Raw genomic sequence first — 13,091 nt, 5'->3', positions numbered from 1 at the left:
TGCCTTCTTAGCCAAACTTGATCTTTCCCCTCAATCTGAGCCTTCTGCAGGCTTTACCACCTTAGTCAAGGACTCTTTCATTCCTGCATACCCGAGGCAAAGATGGAGGTGTCATCACTAATGCTTCAACAACCACCCACATCCCATCTGAGATTCTTTGCATCTCCACCTCCCCAAGCCACAACCTTGCCAGGGTCACAGGTTGGCATCTGGAAACCTTCAGCAGCCTTCTACCTGGTCTCCCCACACCCACTGAAAGTGTTTCCTGAGCCATGAAGCCGGGGTGGCCTTTCAGAAACCCAGACCTGGTATGATTCCCATGATGCAAATGGTTCTCCTTACTCTCAAGGGAAAATCCAAATTCATTAGGTAGCACTATCTGCTCTACTTGCTCATTCCTCACCCTCACTGGCTCCTTCCCTCCTCCACAACATCTGGGACAAGTGGTTCTTTCTGCCTAGAACGTTTCCCCTCTCAGTCTTGCCCCAAACAACTCTTAGCTATCCTTGGTTTTTAGCCTAAATGCCAGCTTCCCAAGGAGAGTCCACCCTCACTCTTCACCCTACATTTGTTGTTGTTGTTTAGTTGCTACCTTGTGTCCAGTTGCAACCCCATGGACTGCAGCCCACCAGGCTCCTCTGTCTCTGGGATTTCCCAGGCAAGAGTACCCCAGCTGGTTGCCATTTCCTTCTTCAGGGATCTTCCCGACCTAGGGATCGCATCTCTTGCATCTTCTGCATCGGCAGGCAGATTCTTTACCACTGAGCCACCTGGGAAGCCCTCACCCTACATTAGGACTCCATTAATTTTTCATAACACTCTTCATTCCCCCCCAGCACTTCCCATCATGCATAATTATATATTGATTTGATTAAAATTATTAACAGTGATCATTTTGATGTTTTAAAATTTTATTGACATATAGTTGATTTACAATGTAATTTATGCTATACAGCAGTGACTCAGTTATACACACATATATATTCAGTTCTTTTCATATTCCTTTTCATTATGGTTTATCATAGAATACTGAATACAGTTCCCTGTGCTTTACAGTAGGATCTTATTTATCCACTCTATATGTTGCATCTGCTAATCCCAGATTCCAAATCCATCCCCCTCCCCCCAACAAGTCTGTTCTCTATGTCTGTGCGTCGGTTTCGTAGATTTGTTCATTTGTGTCATAGTTTAGATTCCACACGTAAGTAATTTGATAACCAGTCTCCCACCCTCCCCGACTTTCCCCCACTAATCGGGCAGCGTTTTGAGTTAAAACAGTGCCTATGTCACTCTCCATTCTATCCTCTTGCCTTTAGCACTGCACTTACATAGTAAGTGCTCAAGGAATGTGTTTAATCAGCTAATAAATGGATACATTGAGTCATTTAATTCCTATAAGCAACCCTGTTATGTAGGCATCCAATCAGACGGGGAAGCGAGGAGTCAAGGCAAGTAGCAAAGTACAGCACAAGGGGAAGTTAGGTCCTGATCCAAGTCAAATCGTAAATTCTGAGCCGGAATATTTCCGCTCCTGACCGCTGGCCTTGGTAAAGGGGCAGGGGAGGAGGCCGACTTAAGGGTTTCCCCGCAGGACACGGGTCATCCCCAAATGTGGAAGTGCTCACCTACGGAGACTAGGGTACACCCCCTCCGCTCCCTGAGTGTAAAGATCACAATCTACTGCATATGCATGAGGGGACCAAAGGCGCTGTGACTCGGGGCTGTTCAGGATGCGCCTGATCAAAAACTCTTCGGATTTGAAGCGTCCAGAGCCCGCAGATTTCGGCACACACTAATAAAAACCTTCAAATGGTCATCTATGCAAATGTTAAGAGCGTATGAGGCCAGGGCGAGCCCCCAGAATTTAGGTCGCTTGATCAGGCGTCTGATGTAGGCAGCCCGATTCCAGGAGAGGTCCTCGACCGGCTCGACTAGAAGACGAAGGGGGCGGGTCCCCGGCTTCCTGCGGCGTCGGTGGCGAGCTGAGGTGGAAGAGGGTCGCGGCAGCGAAGGCGACAGCAGTGGCCGCGGCGCCATGGCGGGTCTCGCAGGTACCGTGGCGTCGGCCTCCGGGGGGCGGGATGAGAGGCCCTCATGCGACCGCGCCGCCATGTTGTCCCTTCGGGGTCACCTTAAGGCGTCGTCCGGTCCCTCTCTGGGGTTTTCCTTCCGCGCACCCTGGGGGCCGCCCCTGTCCGGTGTCACGTGATCGCGCTGTTTGGCCTCAGGGCCGGGCCTTGTGGGGGGCGGGAGGTGGGGGGAACTACCTTCCCGGCCCGAGGGCGGGTCCCGGGCCTCCTGGGTTCTCGTTCTGGCCTCCAAGGTCAGCGCTCGCCTGTCAGCTCCCGGGAAGGGGCAGGCAGAACCGGGGAGCGCGGGGCTGGGGGTGCGACCACCGTGTCTTCAGCCCCTGGGACCCGTGGCAGGGGGCCCAGCTTGTGAGAGATCTGTCACTCTGTCCCCGCCACTTCAGTTGCTTTTTCCTCCTCTTTCTTTTAAAATCAGAAGGGGCGTGGGGGAAAGGGGGGAGAAAAGGGTCTCCCTCCCCGGGTCCCCGCCGTGGTGTCTGGGGTGATAGGTTGACGCTCTGCTTTGGGGCGCGGGTGGTTCTTCGTCTCTCTAATTTTACACCAAGTCTAGACACCCGTTCCCTTTCCTACAATGTACATGGGGAGTGGCTCCCAAAGGCAGCTGAAGGAATGAAATGCCTGGCACACTAAATGGCCTGGAAAGAATGGGGGATGGGGGACAGTTGATTTTTCCTTCCCTCTTCCACAGCTTCTTTAATTTCCTTCCAGGCCTGCATGTCCCTTTGCAACGCTAAATGTTGGGGCACACTGGGGTCTATCTTAGGAAAGAAATGGTCTTTCTGTTTATAGGTATGGATCGTGTTTTATCCCTTACAGGGAACTGGTGTCTTGGGGACCACTTCTCTTTGCCTTGCCTGACATGGTACCACCGTCCCCTCAGCCTTCTGGACGGCAACACCAAAGCCAGAACCTCCCCCACCCCCCAAAAAAGTTCCAGCTTAAGTGCTAATGCCAAGTGTTAGATTTTGTTTATTTGTTTGTTTGAAATCAGAGACTAATTAATGTCAACCAAAGCTGTTGAAAGATTGCGGAGCCCTGGTCGGTTTCCAGTGACCAGATCACTTGTGTAAAACTAAAACAGGTCTTGGTAGAATTTCTGCGAATAACAGTTTAACCTTTTGTCTGTAATCTGTTGTTTCAAAGAGGAATCTTGAAGCCTGGGTTTGGTTGTGTTTTTCTGTTGTTGTTCTCTTATCTTCGAAGCATATGCATTCCATTTCAAGCCTGTCACTGTGAGATATACCAAGGACCCTGTGTTGCTTGCCTCTCTGACTTCCTGTTCTGGGAATGCTCTGGAATCTGGATCCTGCTGGGGAATGGGCCCCGTGGGAAAGGGAGAGGGGAGGTTGAGCAGGACCATAACCAGAGAAGATGGTGGCATGTCTCTGGGGCTTATAGAGGAAATCAGAGGTCACCAGGGAAAAAGACTGTTGTGAGACTAATGTTTTGTATGTGTGTGCACGTTTAAATCTCTGGGGGTGAAAGTAACTGCAAATTTAGAATCTCACTTTAGGGTGCTGGCTCCTGAGTAGGTACAAGTTTGAAAATAGTTGTCTAGCAAATGGCTTACAGCACACCTGCTCACACTTCCAACCCACGCGTAATAAGCTGTTGCTGTCCTGCAGCTGAAGCTCAAGAAACCTGTCCTTCCATCGCAATCCAAATGTTCCACAGGGAGAGGTAATGGTGTCACATAGCACCCCATACCTCTTAACGGTCAGGGTACCTAAACCCCTCTGGGGTTTAACTGAAGCTGGTTAGGCTAAGAGACTAACATCCTCTGGGGGCATTCGTCCCAAGAGCCTTGCCTGCTGTTGGAGTCCCACTCAGCCATTCCAGTTCCTTCATAACTCATCTGCTCTATCCTTGGTCTCGTGGGGGCAAAGCGGGGGTGGTAAAGAAAATTTAAGGAAAGGGGGGTGCTGTGGACTAAGGGCTTTGCAACAAAATTGTAGTCATTTTTAACTCCTCCCATTGTTCTCTATCAGAATAAAATGTTTTAATGGTATTGCTTCTGGAAAAAAAATTGTATAAACAAGTTAGGTTTGGACCAGACTCTAAGCACTGCACAGGAGTAGAAAGTGAACATATTCCTTCCGTCTCCTCCAGTGGACTGTGTTTCCTCCCATAACATGAGGGCTTGATGCGGGGCAGAAGGGCGGGGGGAGTGGACATCGCGCATTTAAGCCACCTGTGTGAGTGCAGCCCACCAGGGCAGCCCTGGCCGGGGAGTCTGTCATCTCATCATGCCGCACTCAGAGTCCTGCCGATGGATGGATGGAGGAAGCCCTGCAGTGGGGCTTCACCAGGATCATCTGGGAAGCCCTGGGGCTGCCAGCAGCCTCCTGCCTTTTTAAAGGGGGGGCCTACTGTGTCAAGAGCATCCAGACACTTCCATGCTGCCTCATCTCGTCTCCCTAAGCCCGGCTGCCTTATACCTGGGCCAAGACTAGAGCATCTGGGGCATTGGGGCCATGGGGCACACCCCTTGAAGGCTCTGCGAGGAAGGGCACCCTTCATTGAGAACAGGTGTTGGAATATGTTCACGGGTCTCCCAGTTTAGTGTGGAAAACCACGAATACTCCCAGTCTTGAGGCTTGCCAAGATATGGGCTTCAGAAGGGAGGTGTGGACATTGCCGGCTGCTGAGTCACCCTGGGGCATGAGGAGATCTGCCCCGCCTTCAGGCTGTGGTAAGGACTGGAACCACCCAGCCCGAGCCTTGGATCCTACATCCCCACCCCAAGCCTCAGATTGCACATCCCCAGTCCTGTTGAGTCCTGATTGCCACTTTGATGGCCGAATGTTTCTATGATGGCCAAATGTTTCTAGCAGGTTGGGGTTCCCTGGGATCTTAGCAGTCCTTTCACAGAGGGGAACTAAAGGGAGGACTAGGAGTGACCTGACCAGGTTCCCTGGGCTGACCAAGGCAAGGCCACTATCTGAATTGAGGTCTGCACCCTCCACCCCCTTAGTTTTCTGACCTTGAACTCAAGTTATAGGTGCCTCTGAAGGTGCTGGTGGTTGGCCTGAGAAATGCTAGGGCCTGGATTAGGGGCGGGCAACATGAGGCTCAAGGGATTGAGGTCCTTTGTGCTCCAGAAGTGTTTGCGACAGCTGTGACTAAGGGATTTAAGGAAGTGGCAGAAAGATTTATGGCCCTCCAACTCACTCCCTGGATATTGACCCGGGAACAGGTGTGTGGTGACAGGAACATATAAAGCCACAGACGAGGCTGAACAGGCGGCAGGGCCACTTGGTGGGGCAGTCAGCTGACCCCACGTAAAAGAAGCCCTGACTCACTGAGGAGTGGGAGAGAGAAGTCAGGAGCTGAGCAGCCAGCCCACCTACCCACCCTGGCATGATGGCAGGGGAGAGCCCAGGGTCGGGGACCTGGTAAGCACCCTTAAGAATATGGAGGCTATGGGTGGGAGAAGCCGAGAACCCAGTGATGGGGAAAGTGAGCTGGAGAGAGGTTCCTGAGGGTTGGGGAGGAGGCCCTGGGGGACTAGGCCGGCCTGGCAGGATGCCCATGTCGTGGTCCTGGTAGAGGTTATAGGGCCTGAAGGGGTGAGCTGGGCAGGGGAGGGCCACACCACACCTTTTATCCCAGGGAAGCGTGGCGCGCTGCAGTCCATGGAGTCGCAGAGTCAGACCTGACTAACGACAGAACACCAGTAGTGTCCAAACCTGTGTACCCCATGCTTATTTCCTTGGGGATCCTAGATGGATTCCCAAGACTTTGTGTTCTCAATTCCTGATTACCCTCTTGGTCCCTAGTACCCTCAGGGATGTAGGGCTCCTCCCACCTTTCCACTCCTCCTCCTTTCCCTCCTACCACTTCCCCCCCTTTCCCCCTCCTTCTACCCTTCCCTTCCTCCCATGTTTCCCCCCTCCCACCTTTCCCCCTCTCCCATCTTTTCCCCCCTCATCTTTGCCAAGACCCCTATCCCAGGATGAGTGAAGCCCACCCCTTTGGGGAGGGATAAGTGGTCCCTTATTTCGAGACCACAAGTGAAGATGGTTCCCCTTTTTCCTGTGGGTGGTGGGGGGTGAGGTCCTTTTTCTTAGGACAGTGTTGAGATGAAACTGGGTGTGTGAAGGTTTATTCCCATTTTGTTGCCTCCCCCACCCCAAGTAGTGTGCCCACCCAGACCAGTCTTAGAAGTATCTTAGAAGTATGTGTTGAAGCCACAAGAAGTGACAGAAGACAAAATTTTTGGTGCGCCTCCACTGCCCCGCAGGGTCCTGGGACACTGTGCGAGACAGGGGAGGTACTTTTTTATTTTTAGTAGAGGCGGTCCCTGTCCTCCAGGAGCTTACAATCTAGCCGGGGAGACACAACTAATGCACACTTATTCAATCATTACAATTAGCAATTACAATTAGCAATTACCACAATATTGACCACAATTGCATGAGACCTGGGGGATTCAAGATCAGTGAGGGGCTGGGGGCTTGGAGAAGGTGTTTTGATAAAGATGGGATTCGTTTTCGTGCTCAGTAGGTCCAAATTGAGTGACACATTTCTTTGGGGTGGCAGTGAGGGAGAAAGGGGAATCGAGGGAGCAAAGGCAGCAAGGCTGGAATGCACATGCCGTAGGCAAAGGACAGTGAGGGCCCTGCTCTGCTTCTTAACCCTCTCCCCTCACCCTCTGCCCTCCAGTCCTGCCACACAGGCACATAGTTGTCGCTCGTCTGCTGCACCGAGATTCAGGGCTTCGGCTGGTGATGTTGGAATGTCCATTCTGCTGGCTGGTGTAGTTGTCTGGATCTCTGTGGTGTGGCCTGCTGGCATGGCCATGGCTGCGGGGCTGGGATGGTGCTGTCCCGACTTGGTCCAGATCTGAATGCGTTGCCTGTGCCCAGATCTCAGGAGTCTGCTCCCCCTAAGCCCCGTTCCTCCCTCTAGGCCACCCGCAGTGGGAGGGGTGCAAAGGGGTGGGGAAGGGATCTCTTGTTGTCGTCATTGTCGGTGCTGCTTCTCCAGGGGCCTACCAGCCCCTCACTGACCTTGGCAAGTGCTCCTCTGGCGAGAGGGCACAGGGGACGCCCCATTCCTGCGCGGCGCTGGCTCCCATGCTGGTGGAATGGCACAGGAGCACCTGGTGACACGGCCGCCCAGGGGAGGGGGCTGGGGCCTCAGTTGGGGGCCCGCTGGCGGCGCTCTCCCAGCACGTGCCGTCCGGTTCTCGACACCGTGTATGCCAGCTTCTGCAGGGAGTACCTGAACACCTGTGGCGAGTGAGAGACCCAGGACCTGCCCTTAGAGGCGGGCACCCGCAATGTCTGCAGCTCTGCCGGGCCCGCCCTCGCCCCGCCCCCTGCCCCGCCCGCCTGTCCAATGAGGAGAGGCGGGTGCGGGCGCAGCTTGTCCACGAGTCAGGGCAGCTGGAGCTTTTCCAACTGTGCTGAAGGCTGCATGGCCGCAAGCTGATTGGACCCACAACTTAGGTATACCTCACTTCTCGCAATGGGCTGTGTCCCTGGAGGATTTCGAAAAGCGAATCCTACCCAGTAAATGCAGCATTCCAGGAACACCTTGAAGGAAATATGCGATTCCTTTGGCAAAGGATTCCTTTAGCAGGGAATTCTTCCAACAAGGGGTGCTTTTAGGGTAGATGATTTTATGGACAAAGCGCTTTCTTCTAATTTATTTCTTTTTACACAAAGCAATTTCACTATTTTTAAATAAAGCGAACTGTCCTTTTTCGGAAGCACTTTTCCCCTATTTTTCCTGAAAAGAACCTTTTCCTCTAATTGCTTTCTTCAAAGCGCTTTTATTGATTCATAATTTCTGTTAGCTCCTTTGTCTAATTTTTTTCTGCAGTGCGTTTTTTATCTAATTATTTTTTTCTTCCAAGTGCTTTTGTCTGATTTTTCCTGCAATGCGCGATTTCTCTAATTCATTTTTTCCCGCGAATTTTTCTGATTTGTTGTATTCGTGGCTTTTGCAAAGTGCTGGGTTTTTTCCCGAGAAATGCCTTTTTCTAACTTATTTTTTGTCCCACCCCCGCAAGTGCTGTATTTTCTAAAGGAAAATTTTTCCGCAATGCGCAATTTTTTTAAGGCAGAAAAATTTCACTTTGTGAGCGGTAAAGTCTCTCTTCGCAAAACAGAAGTGCCCCGCCTCCCTCCTGGGGTCGAATCTGGTGTAGCGGGATTTTCTTACCACGTTGGTCGCTAAGAGCCTCGGCGATCATCAGCGGCAGGCGCCCGCCGCGCCCCAACTCTTTGTTCCCAAGCGGGCGCACTGGGAAGGGTCTACGCAAGGAGGAGGGTGCAGGGAACGGGCGGGGGCGTGTGCAGTGCCGCCGGCGGCACTTGGGCGGGCAAGGATCGCGGCAATTGGGGCAGGACGGGTTGGGATGCGGCAACTGCAACGCGGGCTTGCCGGTTCTGGGGACGCGCATGGGGACCCTCTCCCACCCAGAACCCGAGCATGCTTACCTGCAGCAGCACGCGGAAAATGTACCAGCCGATGATGAGCAATTCAGCCGACGCTGCAGCCACTGCCGCCATGGTTCCGAGACTGGTGGGTGGGTGGTTGAGAGCGAGTGCTGCCGGTTCCGAGGTCCGCTGGCCTCTCGGAGTCCGCTGTTGGGCGCACTGCTGCAGCCGCGGTGGCCGCGCCTTAAGTATCTGCCCGCTGCCCAAGTGCGCATGCGCGCTTGGGCGGGGGGTCCGTGAGGAGGGGTAGCTGGGGGCGCTCCTCATTCGTCAGAAGAGGAAAAAAAAATAATCCATCTGCTCTTTCCACATCGACCCCCGCCTCCTGAGTTCATCTTCGCCCCTTTCCAGAAGATTCCGCTGTGCCCGCTCTTTGAATTTTAATTTAAAATGGAGGGGAAATGTAACTCTGAGTTAGCGCATAGGGTGAAAGTAGAGGCGCGCACTTCTTGGTAGCAGAACCCCTCTCTCTGACCCCAAGCCTGCAGATTCGAGCCCAGTGTCCGATGCTGCGCAATATCGCACCTTTGGGCTCAGGTGGAAAATCAAGGGGACCTAAGTTAGAGAGGGATCATCTGCCCCGCGGAGCAAAAACAGGTGCCCCTTCTAGAAGCCTTGACTTCACAAGTCCCCTGCTCAGTATTCTTTTTCTAATACTCAATGTGTTAGAAGCCCACGTCCTCTGCAAGAGTCCCTGCGCGCAGAACCTTTCGGGGATTCCTCACATCCCGCTTCTTACGGTTGTTAAATCTGCAGCCGTGGCAGTTGTAGGGAGCTGAGCCAGGACACTGAGCCCTAGGTGGAAGAGCGATAGTCACCGGGTGTCTACCTTGTGGGATGGGAAGTGGGCGGGATGGCGCCTTTGTGTGCGCGGAAGGGATGGGATGAGCTCTCCAAAGTAGTGGTCTGAAGGCGCTCTGGGATAGTTTTCTGCTAGGTGAGTTATTTCAACCTCTGCTCCCCTACCCCCAGGCCCTGGTAGGTCTTCCTCAGCCCGTGAGGTTCTTTGTACCCGTTAAGCTGGACGCCTGGAGTTCGGAGCGGGGTTTTGGTACAGCCACGGGAGGGTCGTGGCTGCTGCGGTTCAGATAGCAGGCGCGGCAGGAAGACCGGATTGCGATCTGCGAGTGCGGCCCTGGCGTATCAGTGGCCCACCGCTCAAGCGCACTTCTCTCCAGCGACTGCCTGGCACAGGCGCCAACTGGCATTTGCCCCAATATGGATAGACAATTAATTTTGATTAAAATCGTATGGAGGGCAAGTTCTATACAGTGCCGGCGGCAGATGGAGAGCGTAAGTGAACTTGGGCAAGTGGTCATGTTGAATGAAGCAGAAGGGTGATTTTTTTTTTTTTTTTTCCTATTTTGACTTTCGAAGAAGTTGGCAAATTTTGGCAGAATGACACTGGATTATTTGAAAGAGCCAAGCTCGTTCTGGGCTGCCATCTTAAAGCAAAATATTTGGAGATGCTGCGGCAGCTTCGCAGAGATTGCGAGGAACCATTGCCTGCAATCTGCCGCCTGCGGTGCGCGGCTACTTTACACCAAGCACCTGCTGTGAAAGAGACTACAGGCAGAATCCTTTTCTTATTCCGCGGGGGCACAGCACGGAGCCCATGGCCATCCGGTGGCAACCACAGGGCGGTATTGTGAGGTCTGGGCCCCTTGAGGACGGGCCGCAGCCCCAGGAGGCGATACATGATCTCTGCTGGGCAGGGCCCAGGCAAAGCCAGTCCACTGTGCCGGACCTGCCTAGAGCCCTCTGGCCGAGCTCCCCCCCACCCCCCCAGAAGGGGAGATACCCAGGACGCTTCTTCAAAGGGTGGCTTGAAGAGGAGTAGACTTCCATGGGAGGGCAGGGAGGAAAGGGCATTCACATTTGGTGTTGTTAACCATGATCCATTTTTCCAAATAAGTATACATTCTGTTCCTGTTTTTTTTTTTTTTTTGTCTGTTTGTCTGTCTGTCTGTTTTGTGTCTGTTTGTCTATTGTGTTGACTTTTCTCTTCAGGATCCCTGCTGCCTTGGTGATCCCGGGCTGACAGCCAGAGAGCACAGCGGCTCAGCTCCTGGAGAGCGAGGGTTGAAGAAAGCAGAGGGCAGCCGCCCGCGCCCGCTAGCTCCTATTAGGTCGGTTCCTGCAGCGGTGCCCGGTGGCCTTGGCGAAGGCCCTGTCCGGCAGAGATCATGTATTGCCTCCAGTGGCTGCTGCCCGTCCTCCTCATCCCCAAGCCCCTCAACCCCGCCCTGTGGTTCAGCCACTCCATGTTCATGGGCTTCTACCTGCTCAGCTTCCTCCTGGAGCGGAAGCCTTGCACAATTTGTGCCTTGGTTTTCCTGGCAGCCTTGTTCCTCATCTGCTATAGCTGCTGGGGAAACTGTTTCCTGTACCACTGCTCCGATTCCCCGCTTCCAGAATCGGCGCACGACCCCGGCGTCGTGGGCACCTAACAGCCAGCCCAGTTAGCTTTCCAAGGAAGCAGAAGACGGGAGGGGAGGCATTGACATAGGTCATAAAGCATTGGAGTTTCAAATCCCGCAGTCCCGCGGGTGCCACATTCCTGACGGCGCCTTTTTGGCCTGTGATGTTTTATCCTTATAATGTGAATAATGGGCACTGAGCGGTGCTTTTATTGTAGAGTCCTGTAGTCGTGGGTGGTCTTGTGGTTGTGTGTGTTCTGTCCCCATCTTGGCCCCCAGCTGGCAGGATGGCCACCCCCCTCGCCGCATTCCCGCGAGGCATCTGCACCCATCCTGGTCAACTGCCCCAGCATGACCGGGGCAGATAAAATGCCAGTCTCATTGTCACCTCTGTCCTCCCTTCCGAGTATTACTGACTCCTCCGTCCCTCTCTTGGCTTCCTGTAAGTTCTCTTTACCCCTTTCCTTTTTTGGGGAGCACCTGTTCAAGACAGTGCTCGTTTTTGCACTTATCTCGAATATAAAGAGATTGCTGACGCCCGAGAGCCTCGCTTTTTCATCTTTCTTTCCCAGCTGACAGGCTAGATAGCACTGTGTCTCGCCTGCTGGCCACAGATCTTCAGTATTTTCCCCCAAGTCATTTTGAAGGAAGAAGTAACAGATTTTCATCCAGGGGTCTGAGCTCTTGCTTAGCCACCCAGCTTCGCTTCCTTTGCCCTTCCTCCTGCCTTTCAACTGTCGTGAGGAGGGGGGCCTCATTGTGTCTCCCATGCATGCGCTGCAGGATTGATGTGCAGTGTGTTTATGTAGATCTAGCAGTCCCCAGCCGAGTGAATGGGAGCGTACTTGTGTGTTTCATAACAGCCAGGATCCCCTCGATACGTGTTTGGATATTTTTTGGTGTGGTGTGCTGTGCGTGCTGCGTGTGTGTTTACGTACCTGTACAAGTACATGTTGTAAATCCCCTTTAAAGAAGCTTTATCGAACGTGTTCTGATTTTGAGGTGTCACAATAGCTAGCTCATAGGTGCCTCTACAGTGTGTATTTAGCATGGGGATTGCAGAGTGACCAGCACACTGGACTCCGAGGTGATTCAGACGAGACAGAGGCGAGCAGTGGCCATCGCCCTCGTGCCAGGAGTTCCTCCAGTCCTGCGCGTGTATAGACTGTACCTTACGAAGAATACACAGGAAGACTTTGTGACTGTCACTTGCTCTTTTCTTTTTTCTGCGCTTCAGTAAAAGTGTCAGCAAACGAGACTGTCTCCTGGCCCCTGCCCACTGGGGATCAGCATGGTTGTTCCTCCAATCTAAAGCATCCATCTTTCTCTTGCCTGAAGCAGGAGGGAGATGGGCCAGGCAGAGGACAGAACCGGAGGCAGTCCATCTAGGGAATGGGACCTCAAGGCCACACTTGTGGGACATTTGGACTGCTATTCTGGAGCTTTTATTTCTGGTGTGTTCGTTGCACAGCTGTTTGAAATGTTTAATAAAGCTTTATAAACTTTACTCTGTGGTTTTATGTGGCTGCAGTCCGTTTGGGTAATGGTATTGGATTTCTGAGTTGGTGGGGGGCAGAGGGTAGTATGGAGGGGCAGAGTCCTTGGCGCCAGAGTACCTTAGCCCGAAAATTCGATCTGCTCTCTGGAGAGCAGATGGTGGGATTGAGGGCTGGGGAGCAGAGGGCAGGCCAGGCGGTGAACAGGAGGGAGCCTGAAAGTTTTCAGAGCGGAGACATGTGCGTTTCTCAGCTCCCATGGCTTCTCGCCTGAAACTGTTTCCCTCCGTAGGAGATCGGAGTAACCGATCCCTTGACAAACAACTTAAGACAGCTGGAGCTCTAATCATCAAGGATTTTTATGGTGCTGCTTTTGAAGTAAAAATAAAGTGAAACCCCTTTCGGCATTTCAAGTGGAAAAACAAATAAGGCCTGCCAGCCACGCCAGGGGCTCCGGGCGATGGCTGGAAGCGTGGTTCTATGCTGTCGATGTGCACGTGCTCCCGTGGCCGTGACCTTTGAGACAAAGCCGGGTGCCTTGTCAGGGCCCCATGCTGGGTGTCCATCTCTCCATCTTGTCTCCTAGAAAACGTAACAGGAGCACTGCCTGTCCAAGGCACAGGACTATTGTGAGAG

At 53.0% G+C, this 13,091-nt stretch overlaps 2 protein-coding genes across 3 annotated transcripts; one reads left to right on the top strand and one right to left on the bottom strand.

Annotated features, from left to right (window-relative positions):
• The first annotated feature begins 1,895 nt into the window (after positions 1 to 1,895).
• BLCAP (BLCAP apoptosis inducing factor) lies at positions 1,896 to 12,466 on the top strand. The gene is made up of 2 exons (XM_070381711.1): positions 1,896 to 2,051; positions 10,550 to 12,466. Exon 2 carries the CDS (start codon positions 10,726 to 10,728, stop codon positions 10,987 to 10,989), a length of 264 nt encoding a protein of 87 aa, XP_070237812.1. The 5' UTR covers positions 1,896 to 2,051; positions 10,550 to 10,725; the 3' UTR covers positions 10,990 to 12,466.
• NNAT (neuronatin) lies at positions 7,082 to 8,674 on the bottom strand. Of its 2 annotated transcripts, XM_005895998.3 has the most exons (3): positions 8,540 to 8,674; positions 7,550 to 7,630; positions 7,082 to 7,324 (listed from the first exon to the last, which is right to left on the bottom strand). In XM_005895998.3, exons 1-3 carry the CDS (start codon positions 8,609 to 8,611, stop codon positions 7,232 to 7,234), a joined length of 246 nt encoding a protein of 81 aa, XP_005896060.1. In that variant the 5' UTR covers positions 8,612 to 8,674; the 3' UTR covers positions 7,082 to 7,231. The 2 variants fall into 2 exon arrangements, with proteins under 2 accessions (XP_005896060.1, XP_005896061.1); XM_005895999.3 differs by lacking the exon at positions 7,550 to 7,630.
• Positions 12,467 to 13,091: the final 625 nt, after the last annotated feature.

Source organism: Bos mutus, chromosome 13 (genome assembly GCF_027580195.1).
Source record: "Bos mutus isolate GX-2022 chromosome 13, NWIPB_WYAK_1.1, whole genome shotgun sequence".
NCBI classification, from domain to species: Eukaryota; Metazoa; Chordata; class Mammalia; order Artiodactyla; family Bovidae; genus Bos; species Bos mutus.
This window is presented reverse-complemented; position numbering and strand designations above follow the sequence as displayed.

Excerpts from the sequence above, each read along its gene's own strand:
- NNAT (XM_005895998.3), bottom strand. The coding sequence starts at position 8,611 with ATGGCGGCAGTGGCTGCAGCGTCGGCTGAATTGCTCATCATCGGCTGG. Across the intron at positions 7,631-8,539 it reads TTTTCCGCGTGCTGCTGCAG|GTGTTCCTGGAATGCTGCAT; the intron begins GTAAGCATGCTC and ends ATTTCCTTCAAG. Across the intron at positions 7,325-7,549 it reads AGCCCATTGCGAGAAGTGAG|GTGTTCAGGTACTCCCTGCA; the intron begins GTATACCTAAGT and ends CACTCGCCACAG.
- BLCAP (XM_070381711.1), top strand. The coding sequence starts at position 10,726 with ATGTATTGCCTCCAGTGGCTGCTGCCCGTCCTCCTCATCCCCAAGCCC.